A 25197-nucleotide genomic window follows, 5' to 3' on the forward strand; every position below is an offset into this window, starting at 1 on the left:
CGGCTTTCTGCTCAGTGGGGAGTCTGTTTCTCCCTTGCCCCCTCTCTCTGCTCATGCTCTCTCTCAAATAAGAATCTTTAAAAAGAGGAAAAAGTAGGGGTTTTTCTCTGTCCTTTTCAGGCCAGCCTGGTGTTTCTACTACAAACTCATGTTTCCCATGCCTCTTACAGGAGCTTACTCCATTAGATAAAACGTCTATAGAGCTCTTCAAGTGAAGGCTCTCTCTTGTTTGGGTTGCCAGGGTGCTGTAGGATGATGTTTTGTGGTGGTTGAGAGTCTAGGAGCTATATAGTTAATCTTCTTAAATCTTAAAAAAGGGTTTACAGGATGTGAGGACGATCAGGCTGCAACATCTGTCACCCCACTGATTGCCAGAGCTGACTCAGCTGCTCTGGCTGGCTAGGTGGGTGTCCCCTCCCTCCCTCACTGCTCCATGTGCGTCCCTCCCGAAGCTGCATGCTTAGTCGAAGAGGACGACCTTCCCCGATAGAGGAGAGGACTGTTCTTCAGTCAAGGGTATAGGAGTAGCTGCGCTCCCCTGCTAGAACCTCCAAACAAGCTCTCAAGGTCCCTTTGTAGGAGAACATAGGGTAGTCAAGCTTCCAAGACTCCAGACACATCCAAGTGAGGCACTGTGCGTGGCAGTCTGCCTTTAAAAAAGGGGGAGGGTGTTTTACAACTGCGTCCTTGAGATGGGTCTTTACCTTAAAGGTCATTTTTTGAGCAAATGGACTTTGGACTGGAACACTGTGAAAGTATGGTTAGGAGTCTTTAAATATGGCTGAATATCTTTAAACTTGCAATTGGAGAACTGCTGAGGGTGTGTGGCTAAAGGACCTTGGACCAGTTCCTGGATGGCTGGCATGGGGACTGGGCCTGGGATGGAAAGCTGAGGAACATGACTGTAAGTTCTTTGTTTTTCTAAAGATTTTATTTATTTATTTGACAGAAATCACAAGTAGGGAGAGAGGCAGGCAGAGAGAGAGGGGGGAAGCAGGCTCCCTGCTGAGCAGAGAGCCCGATGCGGGACTCAATCCCGGACCCAGAGATCATGACCTGAGCCGAAGGCAGAGGCTTTAACCCACTGAGCCACCCAGGCACCCCAACATGACTGTAAGTCCTAAACCCTGGTATTCCAGGACTGATTTGGGGGAGTGGCTCCAAGAGTCTTTTCCCTGTTATTGGAGGACTGAGGGGAGCATGTGGTTATTAAAGGCCATTATATCACTGGAGTGCCAGTGAGATGGTGTGGCTGGAGATCCTCCATGTTTCTGGTGGTCTGACAGGAACGTGACAGGAGACCCCAGGCTCTGAGATGAAGGAACTGGTTGGTCACAGCTGAAAGACTCCAGGTCTGAGGGACTGGAGTGTTACAATGTACTGTTGGAGGGTCTCCATGGTGGGAGGACCAGGGGCTAAATAAAGCCTGAGAAAAAGCATTTAACATGATTAGGGGATGATTCAGCAAAGGCAAGAGCGGAGACATTTCAGAGCTAGGAAGAGAGAAGTGAGAAAGGGGGCCATCACAGATGTCAAGGGAAGAGGGTAGCTGTAAATCGAAGTGGATCTGCTAGAGGAGGCCATGCTTTTGGGCAGAAACCTGGAAGATTCCCTCCCTTCACCTGAAATCCCTGAATACAGTTCCTCCATTTCCCCCCTCTACCAAGGACCAGACTTTCCAGTAAATATTCTAGTGACTCAGAGGTGTCTGTCTTCCAAGGAATTGAATTCTTGTGGAAGAGTGGCCTTAGAGAATTCCAGCTATCTGTACCACTCCTTGTCCCTTATCTTTACAGATGAGTGAATGAGGTATGTAGTCAAGGTTACAGATTCGTAAAGAAGCAATGTTTATTAGAACAAAAGGCCCCAAAACATGAAGACTTAGTGTGGAGAAAGTGAACAAATCAAATGTCCTCTGACTGCTCCCAGAATGCACTTCTCTAATCCATTTCATGGAAGTGTCACAATTTTGATGATTTATTTAGTCCTTGCTACGACGTTCACTCTCAAAGAGAGTGTAAGAGGTCAGGAGATTGTCCTGTACAGGCCTCAGAGTCAGGCTGGAGTGGCGATTTGTAGTGGACAGATTTCATCCTCCTGTGTCTGCTGAGGTGGGACTTGTGGCTGAAGCCTTGGCCACACGTCTTGCACAAGTAAGGCTTCTCCCCCTGGTGTGTCACCTGATGTAAGAGGAGGTGTGCCTTCTGGATAGAGTCTTGGCCACACTCTCGGCACACACATGGCTTCTCTTCTGAATGTGCCCGCTTGTGTGTGATTAAAGCTGACTTGTTGCTAAAGCCCAGTCCGCACTGTCTGCACATGTAAGGCTTCTCCCTCGAGTGCTTCCTCTTGTGCCTGATGAGACCCGCCTGGTGACTGAAGCCCCGTCCACACTCCCTGCACACGTACGGCTTTTCCCCTGAGTGTGTCCTCTGGTGTGCTACGAGGTTTGACTTCTGGCTAAAGCCTCGCCCACACTCCTCACACACCATGGGCTTTTCCCCTGAGTGTGTCCTCTGGTGTCTGATGAGATTTGACTGCTGGCTGAAGCCTCGCCCACAATCCTTGCACACAATGGGCTTATCCCCTGAGTGTATATTCTGGTGTCTGTTGAGGTGTGACTTCAGACTAAAGCCACGCCCACACACCCCGCACACGTAAGGCTTCTCCCCGGTGTGTGTCCGCCTGTGTGAGATGAGGGTTGAGTTCTGGCTAAAGCTGTGCCCACACACTCCACACACGTAAGGCTTCTCTTTGGAGTGTGTCCTCTGGTGGTTGACCAGGGTCGTCCTCTGCCTAAAGCAGCGCCCACACTCCTTGCAGGCATAAGGCTTCTCCCCGGAGTGTGTTCTCTGGTGTGAGATGAGATTCGACCGGTCACTGAAGCCTAGTCCGCAGTCACTGCACACGATGGTCTTCTCCTCTAAGTGTGTCCTCTGGTGTCTAACGACAGCAGACTTCTGGCTAAAGCCCTTCCCACACTCCCGACACACGTAAGGCTTCTCCCCTGAGTGTGTCCTCCGGTGTATGATGAGGTTTGACTTCTGACTGAAGCCTCGCCCGCACTCACTGCACATGTAGGGCTTCTCGCCTGAGTGTGTCCGCTCGTGGATGATAAGCGTTGACTTCCGGTTAAATCCACGGCCGCACTCCCTGCACGTAATCGGTTTCTCCCCCGAGTGGGCCTTTTGGTGCCTGGCGAGGCTCTTCTTCAGGCTGAAGCCCTTCTCACACACCCCACACACATATGGCTTCTCCCCGGAGTGAATCCTCTGGTGACTGAGCAGGTTTGTCATCTTGCTGAAGCCCAGTCCACACTCTCTGCAGTTGACCGTTCCAAAGCCCAAGACTTCTATCCTCTTCAACAGTCTGTCTGCTTCCTCGGGGTTCCCCGTCGGAGTGGGGCTGGCCTCTATCTCCATGCCTCTGATGCCACTCCTAGAGCTGACTGACTGCCTTTGGGGTGGCCTAGAGAATGTCCCCGAAGTCCTCCTCTTTGTTTTGCCAAACAAAGGCTTGGCGACTTCTGTGTCTTGACCTTCTGCTTTATCACTCCACAGCTCTCGATCCGAGGCTTGTTGCTGCTGCTTCGGGTCCCCCAGGCACGGATCCCCTGGCTCGACATGAGTTTCTGCACAGAGGCACGTGAAGACCCACGGTGGATGATTACACAGCATGTGCTGCATGTGGAATTTCTGACTGGAAAAATCCGAAGGGCAGAAAGGACAGAGGTGGAGTTCTGGCTTTGGTTCCGCTGCAGAGGGGAAAAGTCAGAGTTAGAACTGAGACTCATTGGGGCAGCCTGAGGAAGTCTGCCCAGTCTGCTGTGGGACCCAATTCCCTGCTCTTCAAAATACTGAAAACTTCACAGCTACCCAATCAAGAATTCATTTTAAAAATATTATTTATTTATTAACATATAATGTATTAATTGTTTCAGGGGTACAGGTCTTAAACAATTCACAGTGCTCACCATGGCACATACCCTCCCCAATGTCCATCATCTAGTCACCCCATCCCTCTCGCCCCTTCCCCTCCAGCAACCCTCAGTATGTTTCCTGAGATTAAGAGTCTCTTGTGGTTTGTCTCAAGACTTCCTTTAAATGAAATGCTTTTCCAGCCTCTTCCATTACAACCCAGAAAATCCACTCCCAAGCCTCTCCCATGTAGCCAGCTACAAAAATCACCACAGACAGTTTCATCTCTTTTAAATAGGGCCACTAAGCAAGAGTACTCCCCGGCTATCGCAACCATCTCCTCACCACCACGCACATGACAGAAACGGTGTCCGCAAGTATTTTCACTGACTGACAGAGATCTGACCAGAGGACCTGTATGGAAGTTTCAGGTCTTTCCCTATTTCCCCCTGAGAACAAAGGGACAGATAGAAAGAACAGTCATTCAGAATGGAGAACCCCTAGTTGTAGGAGGCAGCACAAAAATGGTTGAAGAGATCTTGTGTGAGATGCCTGGAATTCCTCCACTCACCAGCACGTATTTATTAGAAGATGACTTTGGGCCAGAATTTCTACGAGGCCACAGGTTTTCAGCAATGGATGACACAAACACAGTATAGTCCCTACTCCCTTAAAGATGTTCCCTCCTGGGGCCCCTGAACAGTTTAAGCTCTGTTAATTTCCATAATTTAAACAAAAATCAGCATAGAAGCAGAAATTCCTTCTTATCGTACCTCATGTACAGAAGATGCTAACACTGAGTGTATTGTTTTATCACAGCTGGTTTTAGTCTCCTGAAGGCAATAAATGACCTAACAATTTGAGATACCACGTAGTGATTGTACTGGACCAACCTGAACACAATTTTCTTGATCAATGAACTTTTTTTAAAGATTTTATTTACTTATTTATTTGACAGAGACAGACACAGCGAGAGAGGGAACACATGCACAGGGAGAAGGAGAAGCAGGCTTCCTGCTGAGCAGGGAGCCTGATGAGGGGCACGATCCCAGGACCCTGGGATCAGGACCTAAGCCGAAGGTAGACGCTTAATGAATGAGCCACCCAGGCACCCCAATAAAGTGAACTTTTAAAAACCAACTGTATACACATCTATATTCCAGTATTCAATACAGAGTGTTATTGTATTTGGAGACAGGGCCTTTAAAGAGGTAATTAAGGTAAACCTTAATTAAGAGGTAATTCAGGTTAAAAAGGTCATGAGGGTAGAGCCCTCATACGATGTGAGTAGCATCCTTCCAAGAGGAGGCAGAGACAGCGAGGATGTGTACGCGTGGAGAAGCCACATGAGGTCTTAAAGAGAGGGTGGCATCTGCAAACTTGTCTTTTTTCTGTAGCTTACTGGGTTTTTTTTCTTACTTTCTTGCTCAGTCTTTTTAAAATACAGTAACAGAAAGAAGCCCACGAGGGCGCCTGGGTGGCTTAGTCGGTTAAGCGTCTGCCTTTGGCTCAGGTCATGATCTCAGGGTCCTGGGATTGAGTCCCGAGTTGGGCTCCCTGCTCAGCAGGGAGTCTGCTTCTCCCTCTGCCTCTGTCCCCACTGCTTGTGCGCATGCACTCTCTCTCTCTCTCATTCTTTCATTTGCTATCTCTCTCACATAAATCTTTAAAAAGAAAAAAGAAAAAAAAAAAAGCCCATGACTGTGGAAGAGATCTGAGTGAGGGAAAGAGGGCAAACCCAGTGGAAGAAAGACTTCTAGTGGCAGACGGAGATCAGAGACACCAGGAAAGCCCTGCCCGCAGGGCTGGGTGAAGGATGAAGGTCTAGAAGCGAGGCCATGCCAGGCAACAATAACCACAGCGTAGGAGGTCAGAAGAGCTGCCCTCTCCAGCACAGGAGTGATGCCTCCTTTCTCCCACACACAGCTGCCCGTAGCTCCAGGCTCTGTTTGCTCAGCACTCCCCACTCACCTGGACAGGTGGCTGGTGGGCAAGTTCTCTCCTCTCTCCAGGTTTCCTTCCCTTGCTCCAACTGGATGATAAGTTTTGGCTTAGAAAATGGAATCCCTGTTCACAAAGGAAAAAACAAGGTGGCTGTAGGTGAGGGGCACAACGGCCAACTCAGAAAGCAAGATGGCTGCTTCAAGCATAGCCTCAAACACCCAGCAGCAAGAACGTGAGTCCTTAGAGATTCCAGGGCTTACCCAGGGAGACCAGGTTGCTGTAGTTCTCCAGCATCACCTCCCTGTACAGGGATCTCTGAGCAGGGCTCAGCAGCATCCACTCTTCCTGGCTGAAATCCACAGCCACATCTCTGAAGGCCATGTGTGCCTGTAACAGAATACAGAGCCCTGCTCACTGGGGAGCCAGCCTCACCCACGACTCAGGCTGAGGGGAAGGAGAAGGCTGCTCGGCAGGAGGCGGGTGAGCTATCAAGATTCTGTCTTTGGGGCACATTGTGACTCAGTCAGTTAAGCCTCTGACTCTTGATTTCAGCTCGGGTCATGAGATCGAGCCCCACATCAGGCTCCTCGGTCAGCAGGGAGTCTGAGATTCTCTCTCTCTCTCTCCTTCTGCCCCTCCCCCTGCTCGTGCACTTTCTCTGTCTCTGTCTCAGTTTCTCAAATAGGGGTGCCTAGGTGGCTTAGTCAAGCGTCCAGCTCCTGATTTCACATCAGGTCATAATCTCAGAGTTGTGAGATCGAGCCCCGTATCAGGCCTTGTTGGGCGTAGAGCCTGCTTGGGATTCTCTCTCTCCCTCTCTCTCTGCCCCGCCCCGTACTCGAGTGTGCAGACCTGTGAGATCCCTCTCAAAATAAAACAAGCAAATCTTTAAAAATAAATAAACCTTAGAAAAAAAGGGGGGGGGGGATTCTGCCTTTCATTGTGACCCTGATGCCATGTGTTCCAAGACCTTTAAACCTCTGTTGCTAGCCAGCCAACAACACTGTGAATCCAGTCAAGATCTTGGGTGGGCTGTGTGAAGAGTATGTGCAAAAAAGAGTCCCTAACTTTCAGGAACTTCAAATCTAGGCAGACAGAAGAGCAAGCAACATATAAAAATTAAACAAAAGTACAAACATAACAGACTTTTGAATTTTAAGAATTTAGAAAATAAAGTAATATATCAATCATGTTAGTATTGAATGAAGCATCTGAATGACTGGAGTTCATAAACTCAATAATGGCAAAGCCTAACTATAACTCAGTCCTTTTCCTAAATGCCATGGTCCCTTGGCCTCCATGGGTCTGAGAGGCACAAGTGGGGAGCAGTGAAGAGCATGGACTTGAGCATACTGTCTGGGTTTGGGGTCCACCTCTGCAGTCAACCAGTGAAATGTAGACAATATATTAAATTTATGGTCCCACACTGTGGATGTTCAGGGTGGACCTTCTTGGCCACTCAACCTACAAATTTATCTCTACATTCATTCTCACCCTCCTGCCCAGTTTTACTTATCTGCTTAACTCTATTTCAAAATGGAGGGCACTGTGAAATGCAGACTTCAGGAAAAGGGTCCTGAGTCAGCCCCAGGAACTTAAGATGCACAGAAGTGAGAAGAGGGAGTGTTAGGTATTCCAGATGAAGCATGTGGGGAGCAGAGAAGACGACACTGTGAGCAAAGGAAGAGAGGAAGCCACCATGTGAACAGGGAGGACAACCCAGGAGGAATAAAAGGTAGAATACAGAAGGGGTGGAATGTAGCAGCCTACAGATTTTTAATTTTTATTGTAAAATATACCTAACAATTATTTTACTATTTTTACTGTTTCAAGTGTACATTTAAGTACATTTTAAGTGTACATTTCAGTAGCCTTAAGTACATTCACGTAGTTGTACAACCATCACAGCTATCCATCTCCACTTGTTCATCATCCCATGCTGAAACTGTAACCATTAAATAATAACCCCTCCTCCTCCCAAACCCTGGTACCAACCATTTTAGGTTCCATCTCTATGAATGTGATTACTCTACAAAGTACAAATATGTGGACTTATACAGTATCTGTCCTTTTGTGTCAGGCTAATTTCAAGGTTCATTCCTTTGGAAGCATGAACTCAGAATTTCCTCTCTCTTTGAGACTAAAAAACATTCGATTTTATGTATACACCATTCATCCATTGATGGACATCTGGTTTGTATTCACTTTTTAACGACTGTGAACAATACTACCTTGCAAATTGGTGTATAATGAGCTGTTTGAGTCCCTGCTTTCAATTCTTTGGGGGTATATACCCAAAAGTAGAATTACAAGATCAAATGGTAATGTCACATTCTTTTTTTTTTTTTCCAGGAATCACTGTGTTCCCCAGCAACTGCATCATTTTACAACTCCACTAGTGATGCAAAAGGGTTCTAATTTCTCCACATTCTCACCAACACTTGTTGCTTTTTGTTGTTGTTTGTTAACAGCCTTCTGATGGGTATAAAGTGGTATCTCACTGTGGACTTAATTGCATTTCTCTAATGATTAGTGATGATGATCATCTTTTCACATGCTTATTTGCCATTTAGATAACTTCTTTGCATAAATATCTATTAAAGTTCTTTTCTTTGTCCACCGAATTGAGGTGTTTCTATTTTTGTTGGGTTATGCTTCTTTATATATTCTGAATATTAGTCACTTCTCAGATCATTTATCAGATAAGTCATTTGCAAATATATTGGCACAGAAGGTATACATTTTGGTGAAGACCAGTTTATCTATTTCTTCTTTTGTTGCCTGGGCTTTTGGTGTAATATCCAAGAACTCAACACTAAATCCAATTTCATGAAGCTTTCCTTCTATTTTTTTCTAAGAGTTTCATAGTTTCAGTTCCTAACTGTTTAGGTTTTTGATCCATTTTTAGTTCATTTTTGTATATGATATGAGGTATAGGTCCAACTACATTCTACTGCATGTAGGCATACAGTTTCCCAGGACTATCTATCTATTAAATAGGGTTGTTTCCACATTGAATGGTCTTGGCACTCTTGTTCCAAATCATTTGACCATATACATGAGGGTTTATTTCTGGGCTCTGTGGTCTATTCCATTACTCTGTAATTCTGTTTTTATCCCAGTACCACACAGCTTGGATGACTGTACCTTTGTAGTAAATTTTGAAATCAAGAACTGTGAGCCCTCCATGCTTGTTCTCTTTCAAGTTTGTTTTGGCTATTCAGAGTCCCTTGAGATTTCATATGAATTTTAAGATGAAGAGTTCTATTTCTGGGGGAAAAAAGTCATTGGGATTTTGGTAGGGATTACACTGAATTAATTTGGATCATCTTAGCAGTATTAAAATTTCCATCTACAAACATGGTGTCTTTCCATTGCTTTAATTATTTCAGCAAGGTCTTGTATTTTTCAGTGTACAAATTTTCACCTCCTTAAGTTTTTTAAAAAGTATTTTGTTATTTTTGACGCTACTGGAAGTAGAATTTTCTTAGTTTCTCTTCAGATTGTCCATTGTTAGTGTTGTAGAAATGCAGCTGATTTTTGTGTGTCCATTTTGTATCCTGCTATTTTGTTGAATTTGTGTATTAATTCTAGTAGGTTTTTTGAGTGTGTGTATCTGGAAACTTTTCTATATCTATATATACAGTCATGTGATTTGCAAACATAATTTTACTTCTTCCTTTCTAATTAAAATGCCTGTTTTTTTTTTAAACTATTCTTGCCTACTTACTCTGGCTAGAACTTCCAATACTGTGTTCAGCAGAAGAGGGTATATCTGTCATATTTGATCTTACAGAAAAAGCTTATAGTCTTCTACCATGGAGTACGTTAGCTGTGAGTTTTTCATATACAGCCTTCATTAGGTTGAAGTAGTTTCCTTCTATTCCTAGTTTATTGAGTGTTTTTATCATAAAAGTGCTGGATTTTGGGACGCCTGGGTGGCTCAGTTGGTTAAGCAGCTGCCTTCGGCTCAGGTCATGATCCCAGCGTCCTGGGATCGAGTCCCGCATCGGGCTCCTTGCTCGTCAGGGAGCCTGCTTCTCCCTCTGCCTCTGCCTGCCATTCTGTCTGCCTGTGCTCGCTCTCTCTCCCTCTCTCTCTGACAAATAAATAAATAAAAAATCTTAAAAAAAAAAGTGCTGGATTTTATCAAATACCTTCTGCAACTGTTCAGATGAACATGGGGTTTTTGTCCTTCATCTGTTAATGTGGTATATATTTAGTGATTTCACATGTTGAACCACCCTAGCATTCTAGGACTAAGTCCCACTTGGTCAGTGGGATTCTTTTAATACGCTGTGTAATTCCATACAGTGTATAGAAATTTTTTACTAGTGCAGAAAACTGTATAATTCTTTTAATATGCTGAATTCAGTTTGCTAGTATTATGTTGAGAATTTTTGCACCAGTATTCACAAGGGATACTGGCCTGTAATTTTCTTTACTGTCTTTGTCTGGTTTTGGTATCAAGGCCTCACAGAATTAGCTAGGCAGTGTTCCTTCTTCATGTTCAGGATGGGAGGGGGAATGTTTGAGAATTGCCATTTTTTTCTTTAAATGCATGATAAAATTCACCAGTGAAAACGTCAGGTCCAGGATTGTTCCAGGGCTGTTCTTTGTTGGGAGCTTTTAATTACTGATTCAATCTCCTTACTAGTCTATCAATAATTTCTATTTCTTAATGATTCTGTCCTGAGGTTTTGTTTCTTTTTTAAAAAATTTTATTTCTTTACTTGAGAGAACGAGTAAGGGGAGGGGCAGAGGGAGAAGCAGACTCCCTTCAGAACACAGATTCTGGTGTCGGACTTGGGATCATGACCCAAGCCAAAGGCAGATGCTTAACCAAATGAGCCACCCTAGCACCCACGTGTTTTTTGTTTCTAAGAAGCTGTCCATTTCATCTAGGCCATCTGGTTTGTTGAGGCACAGTAGTTTATAACTCTCTCGTATAATCCCCCTTATTTCTGTAGAATCAGTAGTAATGCCCCAGTTCATTTTTGATTTTAGTAATCTAAGACTTTTTGTTTTCTCAATCAAACTATCTAAAAGTTTCGTTAATTTTGGTAAACTTTTCTAAGAACCAATTTTTGGTTCTTTGATTTTCTCTGTTATTTTTCCTATCCTTTAACTTTGTTCTAATCTTGACTATTTCCTTCCTCTGTTACCTTGGGTTTATTTTGTTCTTTTCTAGATTTTTAAGTTGTAGAACTATGTTGTTTCCTGGACATCTTTTTCTTTTACTTTTCTTTCTTTCTTTCTTTCTTTCTTTCTTTCTTTCTTTCTTTCTTTCTTTCTTTCTTTCTCTCTTTCTCTCTCTCTCTCTTTCTTTCTTTCTCTCTCTCTTTCTTTCTTTTCTTTGTTTCTTTCTTTCTTTCTTTTTTTTTTTTTTTTTTGACAGGGAAGGGTAAGAGAGAGAATATCTCAAGCAGGCTCCATGCCCAGCAGAGTCCCTCATGGGGCTTGATCTCAACCCTGAGATCATGACCTGCACTGAAATCAAGAGCATGACACTTAACCAACTGAGCCACCCAGGTACCCCTTCATATCCTTTTGTGTATATTCTATCTCTCTTTTCATTAGAGTTATCACAGTGATTACATTTAATATCCTAAAGTTGTAACACCCTAATTCGAATTGATATAAGCTTAACTTCTATAGTATACACAATTCTCCTATATAGTGTTGCCTTTACCTCTTGTCAGTTATTAAAGTCATAAAATTACATCTCTATGCATTGTGTCCCAAAATATAGACTCACAATTGTGTTTTCTTTAAGGCATTAATCTCTTAAATCATGCAGAAAACAAAAAGTGTAGTAAACCAAAGTGATAATAACACTATCTTATATAACTGCTGACTTATTTACCTGCAGAATTTTATTTCTTCCTATAACAGCAAGTAACTCTCTGGTACCTTTCATTGCAACCTCAAAGACTCTCATTAGCATTTCTTGCAAGGCCAAGTCTGGTGGCTGCAAACTATATGACCTTTTCTTTTTCTGGGAATGTCTTAATTTCTCCCTTACTTTTACTTTTTTGAAGGACAGTTTTGCTGGATATGGAATTCCTGGTTGACAATTTTTTCTTTCAGCACAGAATATATCAACCCATTGTCTTCTGGCTTCCAAAGTTACTGATTAGAAATTTGTTGATAGATTTTAGAGGACCCTTTGTATGTGACAAGTTGCTTCTCTCTTGCTGTTTTCAAGATTCTCTGTTGCCTTTGGCTTTCAAGTGTTTGGTTACACTGTATCGTGGTGTGGATATTTTTGACACTTTATCCTACTTGGAGTTTGTTGAGCTTCTTAGTTGCTTTTTGTATCTTCAGTCTCTTTATTTCTATTTCCATTTTGTCCTAACATAATTTTCTTGATTTTGTTCATGTCTTCCTTTGGCTCAGAGAATCTCTAAGACATCTGTTTTAAAGTCATTGTCTAGGAAGTCCCACCACCTGGCTTTTATCAGGGATAGTTTCTATTGATTTATGTTTTCCTCTAAATGGACTATATTGTCCTCTTCTTTTGTATGCATCCTGACTTTTTGTGGAAAATTGGGTATCTGAATCTTATATTATGGCAACTCTGGAATTCACACTCCCCAGTATCTACTAGGTTTTAAAATTGTTGTAGGCTGTCTGTGCTGGGATTCAGCCTGAGGTGTAAACTTAGGGTTTTCTCAGGTCTTTCTTATGCTTTTCTGATCCTTTGCCTTTCTATGCGTATGCATGGTAACTTTCTAAATCCCCTATGTATGCAGTTGTTTTGGATGTTTGAGTCCTGAAATGTCTGACAAAAAAGGTGAAATGGGAAAAAAATAAAGGGGAAGAAGCTTCCCAGGATCTGGTTCTTTAAATTTTGTACTTCAGCCAGTGGGAGTTGTAACAACAGTGGCTCATTTTTGTATGAGAAGCAGCAATTGTGAATCAGAACACAGATCCTCAATATTTGGAGGACAAGGTCCTTAACTGCCCAGGCTGACCTCCACAAGCTGTGTGCAAACTGCTTCAGGAATAGATGCACGGCTTTCTGCCACAGGGATGGGGTGGGTGATGGGTACTGCACTAAGGGCTGGAACCGACTGTTCCAAACCTTCCTTTGGAAGCTGTAACCATTCAACTAGGCTCCAGAGTTCCAAAATAGTTATATCAGAAAGATTTTGCCAATAAAATTGTTGCCTAGGTAGGGAAACAGATTCCTGGTGCTTCCTACTTCATGATTTTCCCTGATATCACTCTCAACTTGTAAAAAAGTTTTAAAGCTGAACAAGGGAATGGGACTCTCTCCTATACAAACTTTGTGCTGCTTAGAGTCAGCCACTTGGTGAATGACTGAAGTCACAGGTGGAACAGGCTTCAGGTAAGATAAGTCAAACCTCCAGGACTAGAGCTAGACTCTGCCAGGTACCAACAAGACAGCCAGGATAAGAAAATGTGTCTACTCTGAAACAGCCAGTGTGGAAATACAGAAAACACTCACCATTACCCTGGCTTTCCGGGACCCTGTGGCCATTTTTCCTGGTATCCCTAAAGAAGGCTGATATCTCAGAAGGCAGATCTGGGTAAGGAAAACAGAAATGAAAGCGTGTCAGGTGGAAATGCTCTCCCCATGAGTGAGGCAAGACCTGCCTCAGTTGGGGGACGGGTGGTATGATGGGGAATGTTGCCAAGCTGATTCTCAACTAGGGCCCTGGAAAAAGGTCCAGAAAGCCAGGCCTTCAACAAGTTCAGTTCCAAACTCCTGATCACAACAAGTTGAATGTAAAAGGACATTTTTTTTTTTAGAGTTTATTTATTTATTTATTTGTCAGAGAGAGAGAGAGAGCGCGCGAGCACAAGCAGGCAGAGTGGCAGGCAGAGGCGGAGAGAGAAGCAGGCTCCCTGCCAAGCAAGGAGCCCGATGCGGGACTCGATCCCCAGACCCTGGGATCATGACCTGAGCTGAAGGCAGTGGCTTAACCGACTAAGCCACGCAGGTGTCCCTAAAAGGACATTTTTGAGGCCATTTACTTGGCAGTAGATAATGTTAAATGCAGCATTATGAATTTGAGGGGTTGTGAAAATGGTATTCTGGTTGTTTTTCAAAGAAATACATATTGAAGTATTTATAGATGGAAATTATTAAAAACATTTCAGAAAAAATGAGACAAAAACATGAAACGAGACTGCAACATGGTGATGACTATTAAAGCTGGGGCTTTATTATACTATTGCTGCTGCTTTTGAACATGTCTGAAATTCTTCCATTAATAAAAAGTTATTTTAAAACTCATAACCAGCAAAAAAACTTTTGCAATACAATAAAATGTTAAGAAGCATAAAATCAAGATGATGTACATAAGGATGGTAATTATGCTGTTGTTTCTTTAATAATTGAGATTTTTCAGTAAAAAAGATTTTTCAAAAAAAAAAGGTAAATTTTTCATTGGATAGCCAGGATAGAAAAAACATTGTGTTGAGAACAAATGTGGAATCAAAAGCAATAACCAAGGACAGAAACTGGCAAGAATGAATTAACAATCTTAAATAACAAATTATGACAACTCAGGTTAAATAAATATTAAGACTTGGATGAAGTGGTCAAGAAAGAATGAAATAAAGTGGCAAATCACTCATAAGGGAAGTAAAAAAAACATTTTTCAGGAAATTTATTTTTGTGGTTTAATTTCATTCTATTTAATTATACATGTGATTAACATCTCTGTTAGTGTTAGAAAGAATCTAGAGTAGTTTGAAGATAATAAAGGAGAAAGTTTAGTTCTCTTTCTGGACTCTGCCCCAGCTCACACACCTGGGTAACTGCTCTTAACTATTTCATGAGTGCTCTTTATCTTTTTTTTCCTCTTCATTTTCATTTGTATTTAGGAACATGTGTAAACAATTTTACTTTCCTATAAGTAGAACCCATCTGTATTCTGACTTATTTGCATTAAATATCTTGGGACTATGTGTACACCAGTACTCACAGACCTAACTCCATTCTTCTTATTTAAAAAATTTTTTTTAATTCCATTCTTTTTAATAACTGTTATACTATGTCCATCAGCCAACCACATTTTATTTAACAAAGTATTCCTCTGTCAATGAACAGACTGTTGTATTTATCACCAATCAAAAGGTTATAAGCAATACCCTTCTGCAAACACATCAGTCTTTCCGTATGAGTGCTAATGGAGTGGAATTACTGGGCTTAATATTGAACATATGCTTACACTGCCAAACTGCCCTCCAAAGGCCAACCAACTCACAATGCCACATATAACAGCCACATATAGCCGTTATATATAACTGAGCCTTTCCACACTTTTGATAACACTTGATTCATCCAAGGGAGTCTTCAGGTAAGAGGGCTACAGGAAACCAGTTTTACACATGGAAGAGCTTGGGGAATTCTATAGCCATGAGCTTTTTGTGAAGAATCTACTGGAAGATGAATATTAAACATAAGACAGGACAGGGGAAATCAGCTAAAGAACTGATATTGAGCATTTAAGATACATAACCTTAGATCTAGCACTACACAGTGGGTAAGAGAGCAGGGAAGAAAAATATCTACTAATGGTATATGGCATGTGTCCTCATCAAGTAGAAATGCCACTAAAATGGGAGAAGAGACAAGGGAAGGGGAAAGTAGAGAATGTTTACTGAAGGTTGCATTAGGTGGGAGTTAGAGGGAAAACACAAATGAAGTCCCAGAATTTCTAAAAATAACAGAAAACACTGTGGATGTGTGGGATTCATTTGAAACAGTGAGGTAAGTGAAATATACAGCTTTAGATATTTTAATAAAGATAAAAACAGAAATTAATGAACAGAAAAAAGCATAATAAGGGAAATCCTAATTTCTTAAAAAATTAGTGAAATAAACACAGCTATCTTGAGAAAACATAAATATTGAAAATAAGAAACCACAAAAGGAAAATGACAGTTTCTGAACTGTCAAAGTACTGCATTAAAACAAACAACCGTTTTCACTTGCCTTCTACTCCAGAAAGTAGGAAAACAAACAAACAAAACTGAGAAAAAAGAGAAAATGTTTTTTAAAAGAACAAGAAACAGTACATTAAAACAGTAGCAGTAGATTCTGATACCGAGAACAGCTTGTATCAAACTAACCCTCTTACTAATAACTATACACCCTAGTGAAAACATAAAAAACAACTATTTGAAGATACTGTATCCAAAAGCAGCATGTAACTGAAGGGGGGACAACCTTGAAAGAAGGGACACACCCAGTGTGTATTTAACTGTATTTAACTCATTTTTCACCGGAGGGCACTCCCTAGTCCAAGTGGCACATGAGGAACAACTGATCAAGAGTCTGTGGCTTACCGACTTCCTGGAAACTGAATGGCGAAATCCTAGAAAAGTGGGAGCAACTAAGGATGGAGCCTCAGATCTACACACAAGCACCTCCTAAAGTCGGCTGAATACTTTGGCTGAATGCAGAAGGCAAGAAAACAAAAAGCTCAAGTGGTTAACAATGGATGGAAGATGAACAGAGCTGTGCAGGCGTGTGCTACTGTTCACAGGTGAGACTGAGTTTAAAGCTTGAGCCCAATCATGTCAAAGATTGCTAAATACCTTAGATAAGCCTCTACTGAAACACAGGTCATTTACACAAAACATACATCCTTTGAGCATACTTGACATAGGACATTCTAAATTCAAATTACCTGTGAATAAATTATCTATTTTTAAAAAAGCAAAAAACAGAGGTGCCTGAGTGGCTCAGTTGGTTGGGCGTCTGCCTTTGGCTCAGGTTGTCATCCTCAAGTCCTGGGATTGAGCCCTGCATTGGGTTCCCTCCTCCGTAGGGAGTCTGCTTCTCCCTCTGCCTTCTGCTCTCCATGCTTGTGCTCTCACTCTTTCTCTCTCACTCTCGTTCTATCTCAAATAAATAAATTTAAAAAGCAAAAAATAAAAAAAATGTTTAAAAAAAGCATAAAACACGAAACCAGTGATATATCTCCTATACTTCCAACATTAAGCCATCAGAGAGTAGAAGAGCAGCTCAGGGAGCAAAACTAATGAAAGAGAGAAGAGAGGAACTAAGAGATGATTTAAAGTTGATAGAAAACAACCATCAGAAAAAAAAATAAATAAAGCTACCATACATGAGAAAATGCTGAAAAGGTGTACTGATAGGTCAGAGCACTTACTACAGGGATGGGACTTTTAAAAAAGCGTAGGCAGAATGAGCACAGAAAGTCCTGGAAAGGGGAAGCTCCAGGGGAAAAGGGGGTTACAAGCAAGGAAAAGGCACCTTTTGGAAACTCCAAGGTAAAGGGAAAAATAAGCAAGGGGAAAATACAGGGTCCTGCAAAATAGAAGAGAACTTTAAAAAAGAACATATAATCTCTTCTCCTCCTGCAATTCAGCAAAGAAATCATACTAGTTACACCAACAGAAGAGTCTCCCTGAACTAGGAAACTTCGAAAACACGAGAATCTGACAGTTGTCTACAGAAATGCAGATATGCAGTCCTCCTCTATAGAAAACCAAAACAGAAAATGAGAATCCAAAGTTCAGCTAAAGAAAATTCTACAAACAAAAACAAAAAGGAAAAAGAAAAAAAAAAGAAGAAAAGGAAAGAGAAAAAATAGTGACAGAGAAAAAGCCACAACAAAACACTATAAGCTGAATTCAATATCCTCAAACATAAGGAGAAATCATCTTGAATCAAAAATTCAAATTTGTAACTATGTTGAGGAAATGGATAGACTTAAACTTACTGGGATAATCATTTCCCAACAAATACATGTATCAGGTCATTATGTTGCACACCTTAAATTAACACAATGTTACATGTCAATTATATTTCAATAAAACTGGAAACAAAATTCAAAAGCTAAACAGAAACGGGCAAAATAATAAACAAAATGAGTGTTGACTGAATTTCAGAAAGAAATGAAACAGAGTTACAAGACAGACACAAATAGATTGAAATGAAAACAGGATGGGCATTGAAGTGTAGCAGGAAAACCACTTAAGAGAATAAAAATGAAATAAAGGACGGGCTAGGAGAAAGTGGTTGAAATGGAAATCAGACCCCACCCCCCCCAAAAAAAGAGTATCACCCATATCATTGTATTTCCTGAAAAAAACAAAAAAGGAAACAATATTTAAAACTATAGTCCAAGAAAAGTTCAAGAATAAATGACCTGAATACGAAGGACCTACAGAGTACCAGGAAATTTATTCACAACCACCCCCTTCCAAGATATCTACTAGAAAAGCTATCAGACCTTTAAGAACAAGAATCCTAAGTGATCCCAGGCAAAAAATACACCAGACTTCCATCAGAATTATCAAAATCATCAACCCTCATGCACTGCTCAGAATACAAAATGGTGTGGTCACTACGGAGAACAATATAGTGGTGCTCAAAAAATTAAGAATAGAATCATCATATAATCTACCAATTCCACTTCTGGGGATATCCCAAAAGAACTGAAAGCAGGGACTACAACAGATATTTTTGTTCTGGGAACCGTCATTCAAAGCAAGGCAATAGCAGAGCTACATTTACTAGAAACTTAAAAGACATTATGACCCAAAGATTTCATATTCACCCAAGGGATTCTTCAATTAAGAGGCCTCTAGGAAACCACTTTTACACATGCAAGAGCTTGGGGAATTCTATAGCCATGAGCTCTTTGTGAGGAATCTGCTGGAAGATGAACATTAAATATGATCAGGACAGGGGAAACCAGCTAAAAAACAGACCACTAAAACTGACCACCGTGTAGTGACCACTACACGGTGGGTAAGAGAGCAGAAAAATATATACTAATGGTATATGGCATGTGTCCTCATCAAGCAGAAATGCCACTAAAAAGGGAGAAGAGACAAGGGAAGGGGAAAGTAGAAAAGGTTTACTGAATGTTGCATCAGGTGGGAGTTAGAGGGAAAACACAAATGAAGTCACAGATTTCTAAAAATAATAACGAGGGGCACCTGGGTGGCTCAGTGGGTTAAGCCTCTGCCTTCGGCTCAGGTCATGATCTCAGGGTCCTGGGATTGAGTCCCGCATTGGGCTCTCTGCTTAGCAGGGAGCCTGCTTTCCCTTCTATCTCTGCCTGCCTCTCTGCCTACTTGTGATCTCTCTTTCTGTGTCAAATAAATAAATAAAACCTTTAAAAAAATTTAAAAAATAATAACAAAAACACTGTGGATGTGTGGGATTCATTTGAAACAGTGAGGTGAGGGAAATGTACCGCTTTAGGTATTTTAATAAAGATAAAAACAAATGAACAGAAAAAAGCATAATAAGTGACATCCCATTTCTGTAAAAAATTAGTGAAACACGGCTAACTCAAGAAAAGAGAAAACATAAATATTGAAAATAAGAAACAACAAAGGGGAAACAACTACTGAATCACTAAAACACATTTTTTAAAAAGTCATATAAGAATATTTTTCAAACCTCTATAAAAAATGTGTATGCTTAGATGAAATGTATAACTTCTAAGGAAATGTAACTGAACCTAGATGATCACAAGGGAATTTCACCAAACTTTCAAACCAGAGTCCCAATGCTCTGAACACTGTCCCAGAGCACTGAAAAATGGAGGGAATGTCCTTATTCTTTTTATAAAGCAACTCTAATGCTGACACCTAAACTTGATGGCGGTTTAAAAAACTGAAAATTCGTATCACTTATGAATACTGAAGCAAAATTCTAGAAATATCAGCTAAGAGACTCCCAACATGATAATAAGAAAATATTTCACCAAGACAAAGTGGGATTCCCAGAAATTCAAGACTGGTATAATATTTGGAAATCCATTACTATAATATACCATTTAATCAACAGATCTGAAGAGAAAAATCAAGTGTTTTTATGTATGCTGAAATATTCTGACAAAACTCAATACCCATTCCTTATTAAAAAAGAAAACAACTCAAGAATATAAGATTGATGGATTTTCAAAACTTTTTATTTTGAACTAATTTTAGTCTTACACAGAAGTTGCAAAAATATAATTTCTCATATAACCTTCACCCAGCTTTCTCTAATGTTAACATCTTAGAAAACCATAGTACAGTGATCAAAAGCAGGAAATTGGCATTGACTAAGCCACAGTACTTAATCAAATGTTGTCAGTTTCTCCTCTAATGTCCTTTTTCTGGTCCAGGATTCAAATGAAGTTCCCATATTGTATTTAGTTGCCAGGTATGTTTAATTTCCTCCAATCTGTGACAGTTCCTGTCTTTTCTTGTCTTTCGTGAACTTGACACTTCTGAAGGATATCCCTCAATTTTGGGCTTGTCAGATGTTTTTTTCATGATTAGAAGGTTAGTTCATTTCTGGCTAGATTATCTCAGAAGTGATGTCATGTCCTTTTCAGTGCACTGCATCAAGGGGTTGATGATACTGTTCTGTCTCATTACTGATGATATTAACTTTGATCTTGATCACTTGGTTAAGGCGATGTCAGCTGGGTTTTTACAATTAATAAATATCTTGGGAGAGATACTTTGAGATTATACAAATACCCTGATTCTCTTCAAATGTCCACTCACTAATGTTAGCATGCATTTTTAGGAGGTTTCAATAATAGTTATTACGGTGGTATTTACCAAATGAGGTTCTATCTTCCTTTTTAATTCTAAATTCATTAATTGTTCTGTAAGCAAGAGCTATCCCTTCTCCCCATTCTTTAAATTTATTCAATTCTTTATATTGGTATGGATTCACATCTTATCCCACGGGTTATAATAGAATATCATCACTATTTGGCTGCTGAAATTATTCCAGCTTCAAACACTGGGAGCTCCTTCAGGTTGGCCTTGCTGCTGTTTTGCCCAATCAACGTGGCCCAAGTGACACTCTGTCAGTTACAGATTTATGTCTTAAGAAGACCAGAGAACTTACGATATAGGGAGGCCCAAGATAACCATGTCAGAACTTCAACCCCTCTGCCGGAGAAATCATGCAGAGACAGAGGCCCTAATACTACATGGAGAGAGTGAGGCCCAGCTGTCCCAGCTGACCCCAGCCTTCTAGCCAACTCAGAAAGGGCCACATATATGAGGGAACCATCTCTGAAGTTCTAACCCAAGCAAGGCCCCAAGGGACTGTGGCCACAGCCAGATCTATAACACACATAGCAGAAGAACCACAAAGCTGACCCCAGTAAACCCAAAGAATTGTGAGAAATTATAACATGCCGATTCTTCCAAGCCACTAAATTTTGGGGTGGTTTGTCCTGTAGCAATCAACAATCAGAACCTTTCCAGACATGCCATGCCTTCTCCCTTAACTTTCTTAATGACAGAAGCACCTTCCCTCTTGCCCACGTGCCCTACTCAGGCACCAGGCCTACTTCCCCACTTGCCACAGAAAGCCCGTTACCAAGGCCAACTGATTCTCCCTCTGAGAACCCTCTCAATTCCTCCCCACTCCCGTACCCGCTGGGGGAGAAGGACAATGGCTAGGGATCCTCCTGGTAGGGTCTGCAGACCCTCTCCCAGCAATCCACTCAGCCTCATCCATTCTTCTCAGAATTAGGTCTATGTATATATGGCTGGGTCATTCATTCAGTCAGTAAAATATTTATTAAGCTTCTACTGTATGATAGACACTATTTTAGACACTGGGGATACAAAAGTGAACAAAGACAAAAAACATCTGGCCTCACTGACATGGAAGTCCAGAGGAGGAAGACAAGCATACTAAATTAATGAGTAAAACACACAGTACACCAGGAAGTGATGAGTGAGATGAAGACCAATATAGGAGGGAAGGAGAAAAGTTAAGAGAAGCAGGGTGGGGTTTGGGAATTTTAAAAATTTATTTATTTAGTCATTTATTTAATTGGGGGGATTAGAATTTAAAATAGTGGTTAGGCATGGGCTCTCTGAAAAGGTGACGGAGTTAACATCTAAAGCCTGTGAAGGAGTGAGCCAAGTGGGTAGCTTTGAAAAGAGCCAGTTCACTGGGGCTGGTATGCTGAGCATCGCAGACAAGAGCCAGCACCCGGTCAAAGTATAGAGTTCACTGTGGCTGGTGTGCTGTGCTTGAGACTGAGTGGCAGAAAGTTCATTTCCACATGGGGGGAGAGCAAATGCAGCTTTGTAGGATACTGGGTCTGACTCTGCCTGAGATAAGAAGCAACTAGAAGGTTTTGAGCAAATGTATAACATGATCTGATTGACATTTTAAAAGATCCCTCGGGTTGCTGTACTGGCTAATATATGTTAGAGGGATGAAGGAAGATGCAAAGAGATCACTCAAGGGCTATGATCACCCAGGTGAGCCAGGAGACATGGTGGTGGTTTTGGCCACGATGGAAGCAGCAGAGGTTGGAGATTGTTAAGGGTCCAGATTTGCTTACTGGGGATGGGGTATGAAAGTTAAGACTGACTCCAAGATTTTGAGCCTGAGCAATCTGAAGGAAGGAGATGTCATGTCTCTGTTCCCTATGAGAGCTAAGCTCTCTGAGAAAGTGCTCTATATTCTTTTGGGGTGGAGCATGTTTGGGGGAGGGGATCAGAGTTTGTTGTTGGACACATTAGGTTTGGGATGCCAACGACATATATCCATGAGGAAATTCTAAGTAGACAGCGGGAGACTGGAATCTGGGGTGAAAGGCCTAGGTCTAGGCTGAACCTCAGAGAGATGGCATTTAAGACCTTGAGAGGAGATGGGGCCACCATGGAGACGGTGTGCCTGGAGAAGATGAGAGGTCCAAGAGCAGTGGGGATTTGGGACAAGAGAAGCTGGGAGAGGGACAGGAGGAGCACCCTATGAGGTAGGAGGAAAACCTGGAAACATGGAGCCACGACATGAAAGGATATTGTAAAGAGAAGGAAGTACGATGCAACAACGTAAAATGTTGCAGAGAACTGACTGTGGCATTAGCCACACGATGCCCACCCTCGATGATAATGTTTTTTAGTGGGTAGAGCTGAAAAGGCCTCAGTGGAATGTTTAAGGGATGAATGAAGGACAGACATGAAGACAGCAGCAGAGGCAATTTTTTCAAGCTCAGCTCTAATGGAAAGGAGACAAAGAGCCATACCTGGAGTGGGAAATCCTGCCACTGCTCTGCTCCCCCGTGCCCTCAGAACAAGGCCACCCTCATCAACTTGTCATTTAGGGCTCATTCCAACAACGCCCTCCCCATGCCTTTCCAATCAGCCACCTCTCCCCCACCCCTGAATGTCCCTTCCAACCAGCAATGACGACAATATGTGTCTTCACACTACATCATCCGCTTAGCCTAACCAGGTGCCAGGTATTTGATCGGTGACTCAAAAGAAGGATGAGGTACCTAATCCAGCAGGACAGCTGGACAGTCACGATGCAGCCCGAGAGCCCAAGAGTCCTGATCATGTGTGTTCTGCTGCTGACAAGGACACACTGGAATCCAGGAATGCTCCGCAGTGGGCTCGCATCTAAGCTCAATCAATAGAGTTTCTACTGAAGCAGAGAGGCATGGAGAAATCAAGAGGGTCACAAATGAGGACACAAGGTCTGAAGAACAGTCCTTGTGAAAACTGTTACCTAGTTTTCATGCAGATGGGACACTGTAGGGCACAAGATATCTAAGTTGAGCAAAGGAAACCCACTGAGGTTCGGCATGCAAATGGGGAAGGGTCCCCACCTGAAGGTGGACTGTCAGAAGCCCAGCAGTCCTCTCTCTGCCCACCAGGCAGTCCTCTCTTGGCAGGCAGGGGCTGCAGAAGGCAGATCAAAAATAAAAAAAGGTTCAGAAGAGTTACTGGAAACCCTCAAGTCCCAGTAGGGTAGGGCCTCCTCCTTAAAGGAATGGACCTATCACAGAAGACAAGACTGTGGGTAGCTTGCTGAGAACACAGCCTGCCCTGACATGCCACTGACACTGAGCATGAGCAGAGCTGATCCTCCCTCACCTTTGTTCTTAGTAAGAATAGTACTTATCCAGCGCACTAAATATACACCAGCACCTGTTCCAGGCTCTGTAGGAGTTCCACCTCATCCTCCTCACCCAGTGAAGCACAATTTCTTATCTTCATTTTACACATAAGAAAACGAAGACACAGAGAGGTCAGTCTCTTGCCCAAGGTGGCACAGCTATGACAGCCTGGATGAGATCTGGCTGTAGAGGCCATATTCTTAATTAGTAAGGGTGGTGATGGCGAATCTCTGTGGGTTCTAAGGATTCTCAGTGTATCCCTCATGGGAAGAAATCAAAACCGGTCATAAGGTGATAAGCACTGAATTTGAGTAATGGGTCTATGGAGTTTTATCTACTTCTGACTGAAATTTCTCCAACATAAAAAGTTAAAATGGACCTTCAAATGCCAAAGCCTGTTCACACCAGAGGTGTGGGAATCTGTGATTCCTGTGGTCAGCGAGGATCCTGGGGACTCTGAAAAACTTGCCTAGTGCACCCTAACCCGACCTCTTCCTCCAAGGCCAGAACCCTGGGGCGACCAGCCAAACTGAGGGCGTAGGATCGCGCCAAAATGGCCACTCCAAACCCAGTGCAAATCGGGCACGTCTGGCCAAGCCAGCCTGCCTGTCGCCCCGCCTCGGCAAAGCTGAGGGGTAGCTGGACCCCCCCAAAAAAGAGGCGATCAATATCCACCCACCGAAACCCCGGACACATGGCCCCAGGTATGGCTCCCACACCACAACCTAGGAAATAACAACCCCCAAAAGCCTACTTACTGAACTCTCCGCAAACCTGGGGGAGTTGTGACATGAGCGAGCCCTCTCTCAACACCGCGATTTCGTCAAAGGCTGAACCTGTCCCCACCCGCAGGAATCCTTGGACGAAAGGCCCAAGCCCAGGACCCACTACCACTGGGCTCTGCGGCTGAGCTTCACCCACGTTCCTCGGAGATGCGCGCCCACACCCCCCAAAATAAGACATCCGGGAGAGCACGGCCTGAGCCACGACAGCGTGTCCCCACCACTACCTCCTCTCCCCGCCATCTGCACCGTCCCCAGCCTCAGCCCATAGACCAGCCTTTTAGGACCTACCTTGCTGCGCCAGGAAGGGCACAATTGCCGCAAGGATCCCGCGGGAGCCTCACTCACCAGCGCCACCAAAGAACAAGGGGTCACTCCAGCCACCAGCTGGGGACCTACTTCTGTACGGTGCCGGGACTACACTACCCAGCATCCTCGGCGTGGCGCTGGGACCACACCTCCCAGGATGCTCCGCGCAGCCAGACGCACACTGACAGCCCACAGCTCCCAATGGCCTCCCAGGGAGCCAATTCTGGGTAACGTGCCCTGGTCATTAGAGAATGACCACTGCGGCACCTGGATCCTCGGTATTTTTTTTAAACCACGTTCACAAAACATGTACAGGGTCCTGGGTGGAGCTTCTCGCCCTGCCGC

The 25197-nt window shown here is 42.7% G+C and overlaps 1 protein-coding gene across 6 annotated transcripts; it reads right to left on the reverse strand.

The window, feature by feature from the left end:
• Positions 1 to 1823: 1823 nt before the first annotated feature.
• Positions 1824 to 25197, reverse strand: ZNF133 (zinc finger protein 133). 6 transcript variants are annotated; one of them, XM_047746427.1, is made up of 6 exons: positions 24835 to 25197; positions 23471 to 23543; positions 13336 to 13413; positions 6122 to 6248; positions 5889 to 5984; positions 1824 to 3754 (listed from the first exon to the last, which is right to left on the reverse strand). In XM_047746427.1, the coding sequence occupies exons 3-6, from the start codon at positions 13366 to 13368 to the stop codon at positions 2007 to 2009; spliced, it is 2004 nt and encodes a 667-aa protein (XP_047602383.1). In that variant the 5' UTR covers positions 13369 to 13413; positions 23471 to 23543; positions 24835 to 25197; the 3' UTR covers positions 1824 to 2006. The 6 variants fall into 6 exon arrangements, with proteins under 6 accessions (XP_047602383.1, XP_047602382.1, XP_047602386.1 ...); XM_047746426.1 differs by lacking the exon at positions 23471 to 23543; XM_047746430.1 differs by lacking the exon at positions 13336 to 13413.

This window comes from Lutra lutra, chromosome 9, assembly GCF_902655055.1.
Source record: "Lutra lutra chromosome 9, mLutLut1.2, whole genome shotgun sequence".
NCBI lineage: Eukaryota > Metazoa > Chordata > Mammalia > Carnivora > Mustelidae > Lutra > Lutra lutra.